Raw genomic sequence first — 20,539 nt, forward strand, 5'->3', positions numbered from 1 at the left:
ATCAGAATTTTAGAAGATTTTGAAAAGCCTAGAAAAAATTAGCTACAACAAAATTATCTTTAACAAAAATAAGTATTTTTTACATTTAGATTTTCTTAAATCAACTCTCCAAGTACAGGTTAAATGAGACATAGTTTAACAACAACATTACAAAACTAAAAAGACCAAAGAATCTTAGCTGAATATGTCGTGAGTATAATACGTCTTCGAAAAGACCTAATTTGAGGAATTTAAGGGCATTTGGGTGGCTCAGCTGGTTAGTCATCTGCCTTCAACTCAGGTCAAGATCCTGGGTTCCTGGGATAGAGTCCTGCATTGGGATCCCTGCTCAGCAAGGAGCCTGCTTCTCCCTCTCTGCCCCTCCCCATTGCTCATGTTCTTTCTCACTTTCCCTGCCAAATAATAAAATCTTAAAAAGAAAAATAAGGAACTTTAAAAAATGAACACTTTTAATATTAAAAAGAACAACAGAAAATTGCCAGCATTCAACTATTTTTAACTTAGAGATACAGCAATCTCATATGGTTTGATCTAATCCAAGATTACATGTGACGTCACAAGAGAAGTACAAAGTGTGCTGGAGTTTAGAAAAGGATAGTTTACCACCATTTGGGAGACTGGAGTGGATTCACGGAAGTAGTGGCATGTGAGCTAGAATATGAGTGAGGGCTGCAATTTAAAACAGAGGAATACTGGGACACCCGGGTGGCTCAGTGGCTGAGCGTTTCCCTTTGGCTCAGGGTGTGATCCTGGAGTCCTGGGGTTGAGTCCCACATCGGGCTCCCTGCATGGAGCCTGCCTAGGTCTCTGCCTCTCTGTGTGTCTTATTCATTACTCACTTAAGAAGGTTGAAAATCACTGTTCTAGGATGGCCTGGCTTAATTTAAAGCATTACCAGGAGGCCTGGTCTGTTCTGTAAGAGGCCAGGTTGTTGCCGTGAATGCCATATAAAGAAAGAAAAGAAAAGAAAGAAAAGAAAAGAAAAGAAAAGAAAAGAAAAGAAAAGAAAAGAAAAGAAAAGAAAAGAAAAGAAAAGAAAAGAAAGGAAAGGAAAGGAAAGGAAAGGAAAGGAAAGGAAAGGAAAGGAAAGGAAAGGAAAGGGAAAAAGGAAAGAAAAAAGAAAAGGAGAGAGAGAGAAAGAAAAAGAAAGAAGGAAGGAAGGAAGGAAAGAAAAGAAAGAGAAAGAAAGAAAGAGAAGGAAAGAAAAAGAAAGAAAGGAAGGAAGAAAGAAAGAAAGAAAATAGAAAGAAAATAAATAATCTTAAAAAAAATAAAACAGAGGAATATTTGGGGAAAGGAAGACATTTCAGACACAGGTAACAGTGGGGAAAAAAGACTCCAGGTCAGGGAAGTAGCCTCATTGGGTTAAAGTCGGGAGCATGTAAAGGTGGGACCCAGGAAATATGCTAGAGGCGGGGTTAGGACTAGACCCCAAAGGCCCTCAAATCTTTTGTACCCTGTGCTCTAAAATTCTATGAGTTTCCCACAAAGGCCAAGAGCAAATATTTGGTACATAGTATGGGCTCAAATCTCAATGAACAATGAATGAATGAATGAGTGAATGAATGAATGACTTGTGATTAGTACAGAGCAACAAGAGGTTGACATAAACACAGATCCTTATTGCCAATTCAGTCCATCATCGGAATCGCAGCACTTTTCCATCTTGAAGGTCATTTGGTCCAACTCCCTCAAAATTTCTGGGTGACTAGCAACAGGACTGGAAATACTCAAGCAAAATAAAGGCAAAAGGCTGCCTGGCCCTCTGCCAGTTCCTACGGTAATCTAATTCACCAGGGCAAAAATCTCCAAAAACGATTTCGGTTCAGTAACTCCTAAATATTGTGCTTTTGGACTCCTTCCTGAAAATGATGCCATCTAAGTCTACAAGTTTCAGAAACAAATGTTTGGTGGCTTTTGTGGGCAATTGTTTTTAAAACATCAAGCAAGTCTAAGGTATAATTTTAAAGAATCTGGCTCCAGGAGAAAAAAGCTGAAGCATTAGTCACATGTTTTACATTTCTTACTCTTGCCTGCCAGATTTTTTTTTTTTTAATTAAGAAAGGAAAAATGGGTCAGCCCAAAAGAATTTTTACAACTTTCAGAATAAATACAAGGCCCATGCAATCCCATAAACTTCATTTTTGGAGACTTTTCCCCCCACCTCCCTCTGTGGCTTTCAGGGTCATGTATTTGCAACCCAGTCACAGGCAGAGCCCTGGTGACTGCCCCTACATCTTGTGTACCATAAGGATGCTTTCTCTCAGGAGGAAAGAGGACTGGCATGGTCCTAGATTAAAGCACAGTCTCTTCTGATTTCAACACGACATGGTGGGTGGAAGACCTAAGAGTCAAACAGAACCTTGTCCAACCTAGCTTGGTTCCAAGGTCATTAAGAAACCACCCTGCTTCTTAGAAAGTATCACCACCCATGAGACAATTTTGAGGAAGTTTCAAGAAGAAACTAGTCAGACAAAGTCACTTCCAGCTCAAGGGACACTTTAGTGCTAGACCACACAGGTCCCAACTTCAGTTGGCAGAACCACAGCCACCCTTGGTTCACCCTTCTCTCGGGGATGGTCCTGAGTAGCTACTGCTTTTAGGATGAGCACAGGTGCTCAGGTTTACTTTGATGCAGGGTCTAGTTTCACTGAAGGTTTCCAGAAGAGCTTCCACCAATCAGACCTAAAATCTACATGGTATTCATGGCAACAACCTGTCCTCTTACAGAGCAGACCAGGCCTCCTGGTAATGCTTTAAATTAAGCTGGGCCACCCTAGAACAGTTATTTTCAACCTTCTTAATAACAATCCGTATACATAAACCATGTCTATGTCTTCCTCTGTGAGATTTCTCTTCATGTCTTTTGCCCATTTCATGATTGGATTGTTTGTTTCTTTGCTGTTGAGTTTAATAAGTTCTTTATAGATCTTGGAAACTAGCCCTTTATCTGATACGTCATTGCAAAAAGAAAAGATACGTTTTACAAGTGACTCAGTACACACACACATGTACTTAAAAAGTTTCACAATAATACCATTCTGGTATTTTCTATTCCATTCTGTTCCAATGTAAAATACCAATTTTTGACCCACTGAATTGATTTCAGAACCCACTAATAAACTACATCCTGCATTTTTAAATGGGAGGCCCTAGAACAACTGACCAGTAGAAATATAATGCTGGTCACAATACATAATTTTAAATTTGCTGGTAGCCACATTAAAAAAAAAAGTAAAAAGAAACAGATGAGATTAATTTTAACGCTATATTTTATTTAACACATTATATCAAAATATTACGATTTCAACATGTGATCACTACAGAAACTCACTGAGCTATTTTACATGATAGATTTGCATGGATAGAACATTTTAATTTGGGCTAGCCACATGTCTAAATGCTCAGCAGGCACATGTGGCTAGTGGCTACCATACTGAACACTGTAGCCCTAGAGAGTTCCGATCCCACACCCCAGAGCAGAGCACACAATGGTATTCAGCAGAGGAAAGGGGTGTATCCCACTCCTCACATGCCCTCACCTCACTGTACTATCAGGCTCCTCATAAAGCTCCACAGCCCTGATAAAGGACAGGAGATTTCACAGGGAAAAGGACAGAAACGAAGCTTGTAAACCAATAATAAGCACTACCAGCTTGAAACTCCTCCAACGCAAAGTCCAAATGCAATCTTTTGTGACATGAGAAACACAACAAATGTCACAAAAGATTCAAACTAGAAAGTAACTTCTAGAAGTTTTGTTCTGAAAAGTATATCTTGCTGATTACAAAACTGAATAAATAGCATGACTGTAACTATGTGAACAAAGGCTAGAAGACAAAGAGCCAATGTATAAACAACTGTGTTGAAGCTGTAGGATTATGATCTTTTTAAAAAACATATGGATGATGTTGCTGTACGCTTTTTTAAGAATAATTTTAAGGGGGTGCCTGGGTGGCTCAGCCAGTTAAGCATCTGCCTTTGGCTCAGGTCATGATCTCAGGTCTTGGGATTGAACTCCACATTAGCTCCCTACTCAGTGGGGAGCCTGCTTCTCCCTCTGCCCCTCTCCCCGACTTGTGTGTGCACGCTTTCTCTCTGTCTGAAATAAATAAGATCTTTAAAAATAATAACTTTAGGAATTGCTTCAAAATGTGCTTCTGTCCAAACCAAACATAGGAACCATCGAATCCCTATACAAAGAAAAAGGTGAAGAAAGCATGCTCCACAAAAAGGCAAGAAAGATCAGAAGCGGTCAGAAAACTTGATCTTGCCAGAGCGAATGATGCTGAGACAGTTTGAATGAAAACACCTAAGAACAGCTAGAATCCTGACAACTTCTGGCAGAGGCTTTGCATTTTGCTCGAAGTAGCAATTTAAGAGTTAAGAATGTAAGACCACAGAGAAGAGGAATGTTGGAGAGGGTAGGAGAGCAAAAGGAGTTGAGTTTTACTTGTGAAAATTGAAAAGCATACAGATAATATGTTTATATAATAACATATAATTTACATCACATTTTTTTCCTTTTTTGCCAACGAATCCTGGTAAGAATAGCACACCCTGACAAAGTACCCTACACAACAAGCCTGCCACAAAAATCTCAGACAGCCTTCATCATTATGTGCATAACCCTAGTGGTCATGTGCATGGAAGGTGTCAGATCCTTTTGCAAAAATGTGTTGCACACAGCACAGCCAAATTGGCTTGACACTGGGTCAATGCAAGCTTGAAACAAATTGGAACCATCAGATTAAGATATAATAAGATATGTGAAAATCCCAAGTAAAATAACTTTGAAATTCAAAGCAGAAGTTGGGTTCCCCTAAGTCTACCTTTGAACCATGACTCAAACCGATAGGCCACCACAAAGCTTATGGATTAACTTATCCCATCTATAGTCACCATCACAGCTAAGACAAGTTTTATAGTATCGTGAAAAGTGTAGCTCAAATAATGCTAACAAAAATGAGGCAAAAGCAGCATCTTCTTTTTTTCATGTGTCATTAGTTGAAATATAAAAGAGAAATTCAATCTAGCTTATTTATTCAATATTTTCCTTTTTGTTTAAAAAATGGAATTCACAACATTACCAATAGCAAAAAAAAAAAGTCATAAAGATAAATGTTTTATAATAGAGATAAGGTCAAACAACTTACAAGGCGCTTACTGGGTACTGAGTATGGTTCAGACATGGTCCCAGGTGATGGGAATACAAAGATTCATTATACAGGGTGCCCACCCCTAAAAGCACACAAATGAACAAGGCAAAGAGAAAAAAAAATAATAAAAGGATATGTTTTGATAAGTGCTGTAATAGAGCTTCTGGTAAAGTGCTAAGGAGACCCAGATGAAAGGGTAATTATTCTAGAAGAAGGATCAGGAAGGGTGGAAGAGTAAAGATGACATTTGAGCTGGGACTTGAAAGGTAAGTGGGAGTTCATCAGTCAATCAGGGAACAGAAAAGCACTATCGGCTGATACAGTGGCAGAAGCAGTGACAGGAGGGAGACAGAACCACACAGAAACATGGACGTCACTACGGATAATGAAATCTACAACTCTGGATTCTCAACTAAGAATAGGGCTAGCTCTTCTCTTGAAGACATAACCACATAGGAATAGCTGGGGGGACAGATGGAAGGAAACCTTTTAACCCTTCATCAACCCTGTTGCTTGAACTCTCAGCAGGGAGTTCAGGTTAGGGTCAGGGGCTGAAATCAGAGCTGCCACCCATCAGCACTCCTTTGGCTCAGCCACCTAGAGTTGTACCATCCTTTATCCCTCAAGTAGACACTCATTAGTCACTCATTCGTGGCCTGTCTAGGTCAACATTGGATAGAAAGTCATTTTTGCAAAGAAGTATCATAATCCTCCAACTCTAACCAAAGAATGTTCAGGAAGAAACATTTTAATCAACTTTAGCCACCCACCAGAGAAACACGTCTGTGGGAGCAAAATGGCTGCTGGTCCCTCTGGGACGCCCACCACAGCAAGCTGGATGGAAGCTGCTTCCTGGGGCCCAGCTGATCACGGAGCCACTGCTTTGCACGCAGATGAATGTTAAACACACACCTCGAGTCAGTGCCTAAGACTCCCTTCTCTTTTAGCACCACCAAAGAGTCAGCAGATGTGGAGGGAAGTCAGCATTTGTCAGGAACACTCAACATGAACAAAGCACTTGTTCAGCATCTTTGCACAAGAGAATTAATTTTCATTTAGAGCTCTGAGTACGAGGGTCAGTTCGCCCATAAGTCAGCTGAGAATAGGTGCTAATAACAGGGAATGGATGCAGGGCCTGGAGTATCCCTATCTTCGAGTAGGGAACGATCTTCAGATGCTCAGTGGGGAATCCTATATGAATAGAAGGGAGGTCAGCTTCATGGGCAAGCAGCCAGAGACCCTGGAGACTATTTTTAATCCAGAAGAAGAACAGGAAGGAACAGGAACAAAAAAAAAAAAAAAAAAAAAAAAAAGGAACTCACTCACACAGGAGAAATGGAAAGCAAGAAGGAAGTAACAAGCAAATGGAAAGGAAGTGAGAAAAAAAGATATTAAAACTAAAATCGTGTTCCTAGCAGGGAAGCCAGGAACACTGTAGGAAAAGGCTGAAAGAGAGGAGAAAAACAAAAAGTAACAATAAGACTACTCAGAGGAAGTATTTTAAATGCCTACATCTTATGAGGGTCAGTGTGGGTCGGCTGGTAACATTCTTGCCTCTGGCATTAGGTCATGAGTTCAAGTCCCACATCAGGATTTGGCCTCAAACCAAGCTTTGATTTTCCAGCAGCTCTGGAAGGCTGGAAGCACTTTCCATTCCTTGGTGCATTAACTTTACCACCCTTCTCTCTGCACCAAATTAAAAGTACCAGAAAGAAAGGAGAATCAAAGAACCAACAAGCCATTATCTCAAAACAAAACAAAACAAAACAAAACAAAACATGCTGGAGAGAATAAGGAAAGTAAGAGAAAGAAGAAAGTTTTCAGATGTAAGATATTCACTGCATTTGTCTTTAGACTTCTGTGAATATGGGGTATTTTTCCCCCACCTCCAAACTATAGAAAGAAGCCCTGTCTGCAGTTCCAATGCACTTGCAGTAGTACCAGGAGTAACGATAGTGGTGGCAGAGGAAACACAACTCCTTGCTGAAGATACTATTAAGTAAACAGCAAATGGGGAGAAAAAAATATCAAAAAGGTGCTCTCTGGGATGAGGGAAGAGAGGGAGAGCTACTAATGAACAGACCATCGTCCACTGAGCACTTAGGTGGTGAGGAAAGAGAGGAAAAAAAGAAATGACTCTACGTTAAATAACAACAATAAGAATGTCCTTATATTTGTATAATAATTTACATATTAAAAAGTACTTTTAAAAAGATTTTATTTATTCATGAGACAGAGAGAGAGAGAGAGAGAGAGACAGGCAGAGGGAGAAGCAGGCTCCATGCAGGGAGCCCAACACAGGACTCGATCCCCGGTCTCCAGGATCAGGCCCTGGGCTGAAGGCGGCGCTAAACCACCGAGCCACCCGGGCTGCTCCTAAAAAGTACTTTTATTCATTAACTCATGATCCTCACAAAACCTACAGGCAGAAGGAAAAGCAGGTATTTGCCCCACTTCACAGGTAAAGAAACTGAAGATTTAAAAATCAATGTGACAGTCTGAAATTCACCACCTCAAGAGCAATTCAGCTCATTCCTAGTTTGGGGCTCACGTACTACATTAGCTAGTCAATGTGTGGCACTGTGAAAAAAATTTTTTTAAGATTTTATTTATTTGAGAGAGTACAAGCAGGGAGAGGGGCAAAGGGAGAAGCAGACTACCCCAAGCAGGGAGCCCATTCCAAGGCTTGATCCCAGGACCCTGGGATCAGGACCTGAGCCAAAGGCAGATGTTTCACCAGCTAAGCCACTCAGGTGCCCCATAGCATAGTGAGAAATTTTTATCTTTATTTGAACTTACAAAGTTTAATCTGAAACTTGAAATTTACAGTGCAAGCACAATTTGCTAACATCCTAGATTATGCCCAACAAAGAATGATTAGCATAATGCTTCCCAAGGTTAAAAAAAAAAAAAAAGTGATTTCCTACCCTCCTGTTTTTTAGTTGGAGACATCAAATATAATTTTTTAAGCAGGAAAAAAAATTTTTTTAAGCAGGAAAATATTTTTAAGACATTAAAATAAGCACACCAACCAATTACCTACATAGGAAAAATGAAGGAATTTAAAATGTGAAATATTGGGGCCCAAGCAATAATTGCCCTTCACTATGCAGGCAGCCAGCCAGAGAAAACACAATAGACATTACTTCTAATCAACAAGGATTCCTAAACACTGCCACGGCCCTCCCTCCCAGATGTGCAAAGTAAGAAAGTGATGTCAGGAATATGCCTTAAAGCTTTGCAAATACTGTTTCTTAAACAGTCTGTTTTACAAACAACCCTAGGCTTCAGGGGACACAGGTAAGAAAGGTACCCACATTTCTACAGGTTCCATGGCAGGGATCAAAAGAGGACCCCAACAGTGGGGTCCAGAGAGAGCCCCACCCCTAGTGAGTGAGTACCATAATCTAGACACCATGCCAAGCACCCTATATACAGAACTCAGTCACTCCTCACAGTACTTCCCTCAGGAGGGCGCCTGATAGCATCCTCTCTACAGGTGCAAGTTAGTGACTTCACAGCTCAAGCCCATACAGCTCACACAGGGCAGAGATAAGTTCTGAGTTCAGGTCTGCCTGGCCCCAGAACACAGGCTCTCTCTCTCTTTTCTGCTGTTGTGAACTGCAGTAGAGTTGACACACAACACTATATTAGTTTCAGGTGTACAACACAGTGATTTGACAATTCTGTACATTACGAAACATTCATCACAAAAAGCGTGGTTACCATCTGCCACCATACAAAGTTTTCACAATATTACTGACTAGTGGCTCTTCACCAGCATCCTAAGTATCTCCCTCAACCAGGGCTTCTTGCTGAAAATACCCGTGAAAAGGAGGAGAAATCAGAAGGTGCCAGCTCCTGCCAAGGCTCCCACTGAGGAGAAAGAACTCGTGCTAACTCCCCATCCAGGCCTCGCTGGCTCTCGGCCTTATTAATACTTGGTTAAGTCATTTTTAAAATAGATATGCTCATTGTGTTGTGCCATTAGGAGGAGTCAACATGTGGACAGAAGATAGCAAATGTTTTCCGTGTGCTTCACAAACTAACAAAACACTTCCGATTTCCTGAATTTTCTATTTAGGAGTAGCAGTTATCTCAACGCATAATTTCAAGTGTTGCAATTTTGTTTAGAAAAGTCATGACTATAAAGCATTTTGGTTTAAGCCAATATCTAACCCAGCTTCTGTAATTTTTACTTATATCCTGTAAATGTTCTTTTGTTGGATTAAAAACTGTCCACATATTCTAGCTTTGTCGTCGGCAATAGAAGTCACTGGCATGAGAAGGGCACAAAACTAGGAAAGCGTGCTAGCAAGAGGGTTGCAAAGAGCCTCCGTTGATTGTACTGACCAAAGACAATCTACTTTTAGCAGAGAAGGTTTGTTTTTGGTTTTCCAGTTTTCTTTAGAATTATGAAACTGGAAGGACTCAGCCTTGGCCTCGCTTTTCTAAGAGAGGAGAATGGATATTTAAATCAGCAGGAAACGAAATAAAGGAAAAAGTTGAATTGCTCAATTCTTTGCTGAAAGGCGCAAACCAACAGAAAACGTCTGGGAAAGTTTACATGGGACAAGCTGAACTGTGTGGAAACGAATTCAAATGAATGGCCCACAGATGGCACAAGCAATTAAATGCTAGAAAATGTAGGGTAATGAGTCTGTGAGGACGAAAAAATATACAGAACCACCACCAACACATGATCCCACCCGCAACTACTGCTGTTATTACCCTTAGAAGTCACATACAGCAGGACACAAAGGAGAAGATGGCTTTAGTGGTACCAAGCTGGGCAGAAATCCCAACCATCACAACACAATATGCAGCCACGTCTGTGGAAGGGCACAGGTGCTTCTACACAACTGGTAAGCTGAAAGGACCAGCCGTAAATGATGGGACTCGCTCTCTCTCCACAGGCCTGAGAGCCTTCTCCAAGGCAGAGGCTCCTACCTTAGGTGTGTGGTAGCCTGTCCTACCTTTATTCCTTCTTCCCTCCCTCTGGTTTTATTCTTTTTTAAACTGAAGACAGTTTCTAAACAGTGCAAGTGAATCACAAAAATGACACAATTGAGGGAAAACAAGCAAAACATGACAAAGTCAGGCTTTGAATAATTTATATAGAAGAGGCCATGGAGGGACGCCTGGGTGACTCAGTGGTTGAGCATCTGCCTTTGGCTCAGGTCGTGATCCCAGGGTCCTCGGATTGAGTCTTACATTGAGTTCCCAGCAGGGAGCCTGCTTCTCCCTCTGCCCGTGTCTCTGCCTGTGTCTCTCATGGATTAAAAAAAAAAGAAGAAGAAGAAGAGGCCATGGAATGACGTTCCAAAGATGCGGGAAATTCTAAAAAATAAAATGTGAAAAGATATCTTCATTTAAGCCGTGTGTATGTGGGTGTTGTGTAAGAGAGAAAGAGATTTTTTTTCTTCTACATGAGTGGAATTAGCAATCAGATTGAGCTTCCAAGAGCTGTAATGTGAGCAACCAGGACAAACTGTGTCAGAGAGGGTTAAAGACAGCACACAGGGAGAGGAAAAAAGCCAAGATATCCAACCATAAAATTTCTTGTGTCTCTAACATGACAATTATAAGTTTAACTGCTGTTGTCTAAAATACAGCTCTATAATCACAGTCCTGTGGGTCCCATATTTACTCTCTCTCTCTCTGTGGCCTACAGATTTAATTTGTTTAGTTTGTAGGGAAACAGAAGACTTAGGAAGAAAGAGAGAGAGAGAGAGAGAGAGAGAGAGAGAAAGGAAGAAACCAGCAGCTCTTCAAAGTTCTCTGGAATCTGAGAACCAAGCACGGCTGGCTGCCTTGTTTGCAGCAAGCTAGAGGTCTCACCTCTGGACACCTCAGGCACGCCTGACCTTGGTGATTCTGCAGGGCCTTCTGACAGGAAAGAAGGCATCTGCTAGCATATACACGGAGGAAGCCTGACTGGAAGTCCCCAGGACATTTTACCCAGTAAGTGAAGGATGGCATGGACCCCAGAAAGCCCAGTTTTTGACAAGCTCTTTGAACCAGGCTGCCTAAGATCCTCATGTGCCAGGTCTCCCATCCCCCACTGCCACCCTCTGTTCTGCTGCCAACATTTCCATTCAGGTCCTTGTCCCTTTCCTCACCACCTCTACGTCAGCCTCCTCCTCTTCCCATGTCCCAATCTGGCTCCTTCCCAGCACATCTCCCCTCAGGTGTCAGTCATCTTGTTGAAATGCCACTCCACTGAAAGCCCTTCAATGACCACCCAGCCTTCAGGATGGAGTGAATGCCATAGCTTAGCACACCAGACTCCCAGGGACATGACCCTTTCCTGTCACCTCTCCACCAGACGTCCTTCCCTCTCGCCATGCTGAGCCTCAGTCACACAGGCTCTCAGCTCTGGCCTCCATGCCTTCCCCCACACTGTGCTCTCTGACTAGAATGCCTCTCTCCAGCACCCATACCTCCTTTAACTCCTATTCATCTGTCTACTCAACTCTTCACTAAAGAGCCCTCTCTTCCATGCAGCCTTCCTGGAGTGGCCACTCCCCACCTCCCATCTGATTTACAGGCCCCCCCTTCAGGGTTCCCCTAATGCACAGATTTCTCGCATGACCCTGATCACACCTACCTCAATATATTGTAATCAGTTTACATTTCTGTCTCCCCTACTACCTGTGAGTTCCTTCCTTCAGTGTTCTGAATGCAAACTTGCATTTTCTTTTAGTTTGGATTCCCAAGACTCAATATGGTGTTGGGCATAATGTACTTTTTTTGATGAATAAATGAATGCTATCGGTAGTAAGTTTAACGGACTCCAAGACAGATGACAGAGTCATACAAGCAGACGTGCAACAGCAGTGAGGAAGTTCATACTGGATGTGTTTACTAGCAAAGGACCCAGAAACTGCCAAAACCTCCAGACTCCACATCAACTCTGGAGATAGCCACACCCGTCAGCAACCCAGACATGAGCTAGCTGTGCTTTTCCAATGGAATGAAGCAACATTTGGTATCTTCCTTCATTTAACCAATACTTTCCTTGCCTTGTTTACCGAAATCTTTTCTTTTTATATCACAAAAATGGTATCACGGTATACCATGGTACATCATGGTAGAAATTTTAATGTCTTACTGATTTTAGCTTACTGTTGTATATTTTACCATAAAACGTGTAAGAGTCACTATAAGATCCTGATTATTTGGAAGAGGAAGTTGTAAAAGGAACATGAGCCACGGACAAAGGAAACTACAATAAGCAGGACAGGACAGTGACATATTTCAGCAAGAGCACTAAAGGAGAAAAGCATGGTATTTACTGTACTGCTCTCCTTTTCTTTCTAAATTTGAAACTTCAAGAAACTTTCTAATTCCACAGAAACAAGAATAAAATATGTTTATAACTACTGATTTAACAGAATGTATACTTTAAGTGTAAGGAATTAATGCATCTATACTATCTATACTCTTACGTATTTGCCATGGGGTAGACATGTATTTGGAACTCAGTTGAGTGTCACCTGAATTACTGAACCAAACCGGATATTCTTAATTGCATGCTATATATCCCTTACCCAGATCCCAACAGATTTTAAAAGGAATGAAAAGATCTAACATAATAACAGTATCTCAGGCTATTGAAACTGACCACATTCTCTTGATTGGTGCAGGCTACCATATTTGCGGATTATTTTAGGAATATGTTCCCAAGGTCAAAATGAAAGATATCAGTTGGTTCAACTACAGATGGCAACTAAATTTTGAAATGCACTTTCTAAAGCCTAAATTCAACATTCTGATAAGACAGGAATAATGCAACCCAGGGGCCTGTTTTCCTAGATGAAAACAAGGATGACCAACTGTAAACTAAGGGCTCCTCCAGGGCTTAGCTTCTTACAATTTTAAAATCCCACTCCTGAGCTTTGCAACCACACATAGTTGTGATGCGTGCCAACACTTTTTAACCCATGCACTGCTTTTCTTCACCGTTCAACAATAAGACAAGTACAACTGGGTCTCACGCATTTAAAAAGTACTGGGGAATTGTCTAGTTAATTCACTGCCGTGAATTTTTTTTCTTTTTTTTTTTTTTTCTTTTTATTTTTTTTTTTGAATTTTTTTTTCTTAAAACGAGTAATCACTACCTCTGTTTGTGCCCTGCTTTGTTCCGAAAAGAATGTAAGATAGCTATAATCATTACCTAATTGATTTATCTCACTCCCACACACCCCTCCTCTTCTTCATAAGCTAATATCTTCATACTGATTGTGTTTTAAGTGAGGAGCAACCATACATTCATATGTATCAAGATAATATTAGTGTTCCAAAGAGGGATGAAGCTTGATCCATTCATTCAACAAACACTGAGTTTCTGCCAGCGAGATGGCCACAGTTCCCAGTTCACCAAGTTTACAATCTAGTGGAGGACAGAAGCAAATAACCAGACAATTAGAACAGAGTGAGCGAAAGGAATGACAGAGAAACAGAGAATGCTTCTGGAACATGCAGTAGAGGTATCTGCACCAGACTTGGGAGATTGGAGAAGCTTCCCCTAAGTGAAGTTAGCTGAAAACTTGAGGAACCGTAGGCTATTTGAAGTTAATATGATGGCAACACCACCAAAACACCAGATAGAGTCAATCCAAATAGCGTATCCAAGCGAGAGTCAACTTGTCAATCCAGATGTGACAAGTGGTCATCTTGCCACTGCACCCATACGGCTCACAGACCAGCCACAATTCATCCCAAACACTAGGTCCTATAACAGAATCCCAGTTCCCTTTGTTTATAAATATATTCTGCTTTCTCCTGTCCTCCTTCACTATCTTTAGCGGCTTCCCAACTATCAAGCATTTCAACTCAACCCAATAAGGGCCTATGTGGGACACAGGGTGATAGATACAGGACATAGGGGAAGGAGGAAATGGGGCCTCGCTTCAAGGACCACATACCACAGAAGCATAAAACTGAGAAAAGCCACATGACCACCCACTGACCATACCATTACCCACAAACCTGCCGAGGTGACCTAGCACTACCAATCCTGCTTGTGAAACAAATATCCCCACTTTGGACTTATCTTAGGTTTGACACATTTTTCAGTACCCTGCCTCTATTATATTCTAAAGACAGCAGACAAGGCTCCAGACACCTCCAAGCCCCTTTCCTAAGAGTTGGATCCTCATCCTCTGTCCATTTGAGTGTTCTCCCTAAAATGATACATTTCCTACTTCTGGAGAATGCTGATGTTTTCTTGTATCATTTCTACATATTGCTGTCAATATAAAACCACAACACTGAGACCAAAGAAAAATAACAAGTTTTGACTATTTACTCTTCCAAAAGTCACTGGACATTCTACCAGCTAATTGAATGGTTGGATGGAATTGCTTTTATTATCCCTTCCAATCCTGAGATTTTATGATCCCATGACATAACTGGAGCCATTTCTCCTTGAGGGCTATAGCTAGGAAAAACTATCCCAGTCTAAGAAGTTATTGTAAAGGGAAAATTGGGTCAGTATTTCAATAATATTTGGCTTTTCAAAGTTGCCCAACATAACTTTACTGTCAACAGGCAAGGCAAGGCTGCATGGATAAGTAAACCCGGTCTGCGCCAACTCAGTTGTGTATTTTACAACTAAAGGCAGAGGGTTTTACTTCAAAAGATCAATGAAATACAAAATTTAACAAACAAACAAACAAAAAGAATGTTCTAAATGTTTTGATTGTATGATACTTCCCATCTAAGGATGTGTAATTACTTTTGCTATCCTTTCTAAACTGAATCTTAATTATGTTTTGAGATCTGAGTAGTTGAAGATATAAAACTTGTGCTCAGTCTTTTAGGCATTTTGAGTAAGCCTTACAGACACGACACAAAAGATACGCCCACCTTCATGTGCTATATAACCTCATATATCTCTTTGGTGCACCATACTTTATATGTCCAAAATGGAGAGTTTATCACTAAGACACATATCTTCACAACAAATGTCTCAATTTATGGTTAAAATTATCATTCGGAACATAAAGAAGAGAAAGCCCCATCACCCAAGTCCTGCACCAGGTATAGCATCTAGACAAGATGTATGCCATAAGCACTCTTGGTCTTCTGAGCCAGTGTTCTCTTCCAGTCTCATGGAAACAGCCAGAAGGTTCCAGGCAGTTCCTGACAGCAAGGAACTAACAACTGGGTTTGAATCCCACCTCTACCACTTCCTAGCTGTGTGACCCTGACAAGCAATTTAACCACTCTAGATATTAGTTTCTTTATGCGTGGGGTAGGGAGTAGATAAGACTATTGACAGTAATACCCTCACCTCACCTCCATCTCTAGTTCACTCTAAAACTAGTTGCTTTGGAGAACTTTGAAAGGGCTACTGGAATGTAGGAAAACAAATATGGAGAAGCCACTCAGTCCTAAAAAGAAGGGTTTTGTAATTACTATGGCTCAATTGGTTGAGTCAAATTTAATTAAGTCTGGAATTTCCAAGGACAAAAACAGACCTTCCCAACAGGACACCTAAGACAAGAAAACAAGTGGGACCAGAGTTGGAAGGTTCCTAAGAACACGCTCTTGAGGGCTAGGGGTGGTAGCCGCAAAGAACACTTTGTTGCAGTGAAGGGGAAGGGACAGATTCTTCCATCAACTAGAAGAAAGCTTTTCACATTGTCCTCCCTCCCCAAATCTCGGCTCTACTGCTAAATCCAGGGTGAACCAACTCTTAACTCTGTATAAATCTGAGAACACTGAGGAGGAGGAGAGAAGAGAAGCAGAGTCCAGCAATCAGAACAGTCAGTGAGAATCAGGAAATAACTGTGAACATCTCAGCGAACCACATTTTATGTGTCTTGGGGGCCTACAGAGTTAACCCCTCCATTTCTCCATGACTTACTCATTCACTGCTGCTGTGTTTGGCTGAAAACTAAAACCGTCACCCAAGCAACATCAGGCTCATTAGAGAGGAACAACCCAGCATCAGGCGATGTAATAACCCTTTCCAAGGCAGCTGGTTTAGAACTTGTGAATCATTGTGAAATATCAAGACAGGCCAAACCACATCAATACCACATTTAAATAAGATGAATATACACAACCACCAAAAACAAAGGGATGACCTGTCAGAATTCTAGTTCGCCTTCCTTCCCTATCAGGTCTGCTGGGGATGCACCCAATTCAGTCGAATATCATCCTCTGGGTCAGGTGCCTGCTCCATAAGTGAAGGCCTCTGGCTTTCAAAGCAAGGATTCCTACTTTGCCGGGCCACACCCACAAATGTCACTAATAGCTGACTGCCCTAATGGCTGGTACCTTGACCCAAAGTACAGAGCAGGAGAGGCCTGAGTTGAGGCAGCTGGGGAAGCGCAAAGCTTGGAAGGCCTGTGTCGGCAGCCCGGACCCACAGCTGAGGAAATCACTGCTGCGGGCCATCCTTCCTGAAACTCAGGGACTTACAAGTCACCTGTTACCTCATCTCAATGTAAGGGCCTTGGTTTCCTGCCTCCTTCACACCGTACCTTTGAATGTGGCTCAAACACTGAGTTCTGTGAGACACAAGGCCAGTAAAGATTGGATGCAAGTGCGTAATCTTCATTGCTCTCAAATCCATCCCCCGAGAAGACTGAGTGCAGCTAGAACGAGGCCAGGTGCAATCCCATTCCATCCCCTCTATTCAGCCAACCAAGATTTTCTCTCTCAAGGCTTTTTGTGTCACCTCTCACTGCTCTAAGGACAACTTCTGTCTCCAGAGCGAGAATTCCTTTGTTTCTCCACATGTTGGTATCTGCCCAAGTAGTGATCCTGTCACTAAGCTTTCCATGTCTCCCTGGGATGTGTAGAAGGAGCCATTAGGTGATAACAGATGACTCTCAGGATCCCAACTAAGAGTTCAGAACCTTGGTGGAAAAAGTCTTGTTTATGGAAGCAGTCTTCCTCCAAAGACCCAGCACTCTGTGCCTGCTACACATGAAGTCACTCATGGGCACCACACACGCACTTGCCTCCTCACGGGCTGCAGAGAGGAGGTAACGATGGGAAATCTCCCCACCTCCCCCCCAAGAGGAAGACAGGCAGATTCAGAAGGGTCCATCCCCTGAGCATTCTGGGTACCTGGTGAAGATACAGGAGGAGAGGAGCTGTCAGCAACAGTAGGGCAAGGCCAAGGAGAGAAAGGCTCATCTGGGCCAAACTGCTTATGGCTCGTCTCACAGAGAGCTGCTTTCTGGTCCTGTTACCGTGTGTCACTTTCTGCCACTCCACCCCCACCCTGTTTGCCAAAGACCTCAAGATGTTTCTAAGAGGTTCTGAATTATTGACAAACCCAGGGAAGATGCTTTGGAAAACATTAAGTACAAAAACAGACCTGTACAGCTAGTGCAAATACTCAGTCATTGGCAGTCTCCTTTTCAAGACTAAAAGAGAAGAAGGGAAGAAGGGGGGGGGAGCCTGCCTCTGCTAAATAATGATGATATTCACAGAACAACAGACACTGCAACTCCAAAGTTCACAGTCTCTCCAGCTTTACTCACCCCTAGCCATCTTGCTCCTTTATTGGCAGCCTGTTGAATCTGGACTCTTTTGAGGGTGACATGGTAAACAGCTCCTTCCTCTACCTCTTCACCCCAGTCCTGAATCGAGCTCTGCCAGGGGGTGGGATAAAGAGAAAGAAAAAGAGTATTTTTTTTTCCTCTCATCTAACCACAATCTATCCCAGCTGCTTTACTGCTTACACCAGCACTCAAGGCACAAGATGGACTGTTCAAAATAAATATTACAATCAGAGCAATACAAGACACATTGCGATAGAGGGAATGCTGAAATTTTCTTGGCTTCCAGCCTTTCCCTGTGGTATCAGGATCCCCGGACTTTTCCATGTAGTTCTTTTTCCTAGACTCACATATCTTAGGGTTTTGTTTAAAGTCTCTCCCTCCCCCCCCCCCAAAGCCCTTCCTTAAGGGCTAAATCCGTGATTTAGTACGGATTAATTCCCACCACCATCACCCCCAGGTGAAAGGAATAAAAATAATTCGTTGGCAGAAAAAAAAAAGTTGGTACTACGATTACAAGCGGCTCAGTTAACTTGAGCATGCGGGGTTTTAAACTCCGGCGCAAACAAGTGTTTAAAGTGCCAAGAGTCCTCACTCCTTCGGGAGTGGAAGGCTTCCCGTGTCTTTTTTTCTCCTCCTGCTGAGTCGGGACCCAAGGAGTGAGCGGGGTCGGGCTGGGGAGGAGGGGGCGGGGGGGGCGAGGGGAGCGGAAAGTTTATTTCCGTAAAATAAGCTGGCAAGTGCAAATCAAAAAAAAAAAAAAAGAAAAAAAAAAGAAAAGAAAGGAAAGGAAAGAAAAAGGCAACCCAGCATCATGCAGCTTCCAGCAAAACGCGCGCGGCGACCCCCGGCCCCCAGGTCCCAGCCAAGGCCGCCGCCGCCGCAGAGGCGCTCCCGGGCTCCCCGCGCGCGCCCAGCGCTTCCCCGTCCTTAAAAGTTTTCCCTTCCCGAGACATCTGCCCGCACGCACGAGAGCCCGGTGCCCCGAGAGTGGGAGCCGCGGGGCGGCGAGGGCGCGGCGAGCGCAGCCAGAGGAGCCCCGGCTCCCGCGCGGGGCGGGGGTCGGGGGGGGCCGGGGTCCCAATCGCGCGCAGGGAACGCGGGAGCAGATTCCCGGCCGGGAAGCCTCGGAGAGGGCAGGGCTCGCGTTACCATTTTAGCTTGCCAAAGCAATTTCATTCTCAGTTTTGTCTTCGGTCCGCGGCCGCGGCATGGTGCGCCCGGCTCCGGGGGCCCCCGCAGCGTCGGCCCGCGGCGCCCCCGCCCGCCCCGCGCCCCGCGCCCCGCGCCCCGAGCGAGCGCTGCCCCCGCCGCCGCCGCCGCCGCCGCCGCCGCCGGTGCGCGCGACTCGGGCCACAAAGGGAGCGCGGCCAGCGAGGGCGCCGCAGACTCCTCCCCGCGCCGCTCCGCCGCTCCGTGATGTCAGGCTTTCCTGTTTGTGCTCCCGGCACGCTCTCCCTCTCTCCGACCCCACGCCGAAACTTGCGCGGGCCGGAGTTTTCTCCAGCTCCGGGGGCGAGCGGGAGACCCCCCCTCGCAAGGTGCGCGCGTCCCCCGGGGGGTCACCGGGCGCGGCCTGGGGGATCCAAGCGTGTGTGTCTCCCCCCTTGGCTGAGACTTAAAGGGGGGACGCGGCCGTGCCCAAAGGATGGGAAGACAGGGTCGGGAAAACTTGGGTGACCTGCTCAGTTAAGATTAAATCGGAGCTGCCCCCCCCCCCCCCAAGACGGGAGCACTACTGCAGGCCAGGAAGTTCTTCATTAGGACGAAGAAAGAAATGGTCCGAGGATAGTGGAGCCCCCGTGCCCGCCCGGGGTTGCACCGGTCCTGCATCCGCAGGCTGCCAACAGGAACTGCTGCGGCTTTTCTCTACCACCCATTAGGATAAGGCTCATCCACAGTAACTGGCCACGGGTGGGGGGGGTGGGGGGGAAGGGGACAAAGCAGGAAAGGGTTTCGCCGGGGTGGACAGCGTGGAAAGCGGCCATCGGTGGCCCTGGAGATTCTGGGAGTCTTCGTGAGGCAGCCATGGGTTGAGTTTTCCCTTCTGTAGGGACCCAGCAGGATAATGACAGTAAGGAAAGAGCCCTTCACGAGGAGACTGCCAGGGGACCTGTGTCATAACAGATCTGCTACCAGGACAAAAGAGTATAACATCTTTTAGATCCAGTTTCAATACCTTGACAGCAGGATACCGGATGATAATGTATTCAGGCTTTGGCACATGACAGGATTTCACACCTAGGAATTTCTTACAATTTTTTTTTTTTTTTTTTTTTTACAAAGAACCTTAGAGTTCATGTCTGTAATACTATGCCCTCTAATTGTATTTAATCACCTTTCGATTTGTTTTTAAAGACCTCCCACTAATTGCCATGCTAAGGCATAAGGCTAGGATTTGATTCCCAATAAATATCTCATGAGCTGAAAAGCTAGAGAATCCTGTGTACTGATGTTCCCAGGAGAGCAGAAAAAATGACAGTGAGGGCATATCAAGGAGAAACAAAAGGATTGTGGACACTTGAGAACATCTTGAAATCACTCAGACAAGTTTCCCTCAGACAACCAGAACCTACCCAGCTCAGTCACTGTGGACTGAATGAATGCTCTTTTTTATAAAACCGAAGTGGTTATTTCTATAATTAAAAAAAAAAAAAGTAAAAGCACATAGACTAGACCCTCCTGTGATCACCAGGACAGCATGTCCCCAGTGTCTAGAAGATAATCATGAGGAGGCTCTACTCTGACCTCTTAAGCCATCCCCAGGTCCCCTGGAGTGCCTATCCAGTGATCTCAAAGACCACAAGATGCACCTGAGGACAGTTAAGCAACCCATAAGATTAACTTCACCGC

The 20,539-nt window shown here is 43.7% G+C and overlaps 1 protein-coding gene across 3 annotated transcripts in view; it reads right to left on the minus strand.

The window, feature by feature from the left end:
• Positions 1 to 20,539, minus strand: part of RGL1 (ral guanine nucleotide dissociation stimulator like 1) — a 249,980-nt gene that overhangs the window by 105,097 nt on the left and 124,344 nt on the right. Inside the window, exons 1-2 of one of the 3 annotated variants that reach the window (XM_072830924.1) lie at positions 18,839 to 18,956; positions 17,669 to 17,779 (exon numbers count right to left, since the gene is read on the minus strand). The exons of 1 other annotated variant lie outside the window; for it this stretch is intronic. In XM_072830924.1, coding sequence (XP_072687025.1) covers positions 17,669 to 17,779; positions 18,839 to 18,865 — 138 coding nt within the window. In that variant the 5' untranslated portion in view covers positions 18,866 to 18,956. Of the gene's footprint in view, positions 1 to 17,668; positions 17,780 to 18,838; positions 18,957 to 20,539 lie in introns of those variants that run through there. One more of the 3 variants, XM_072830923.1, reaches the window with a different exon arrangement.

This window comes from Canis lupus, chromosome 6 (genome assembly GCF_048164855.1).
Source record: "Canis lupus baileyi chromosome 6, mCanLup2.hap1, whole genome shotgun sequence".
Classification (NCBI taxonomy): domain Eukaryota; kingdom Metazoa; phylum Chordata; class Mammalia; order Carnivora; family Canidae; genus Canis; species Canis lupus.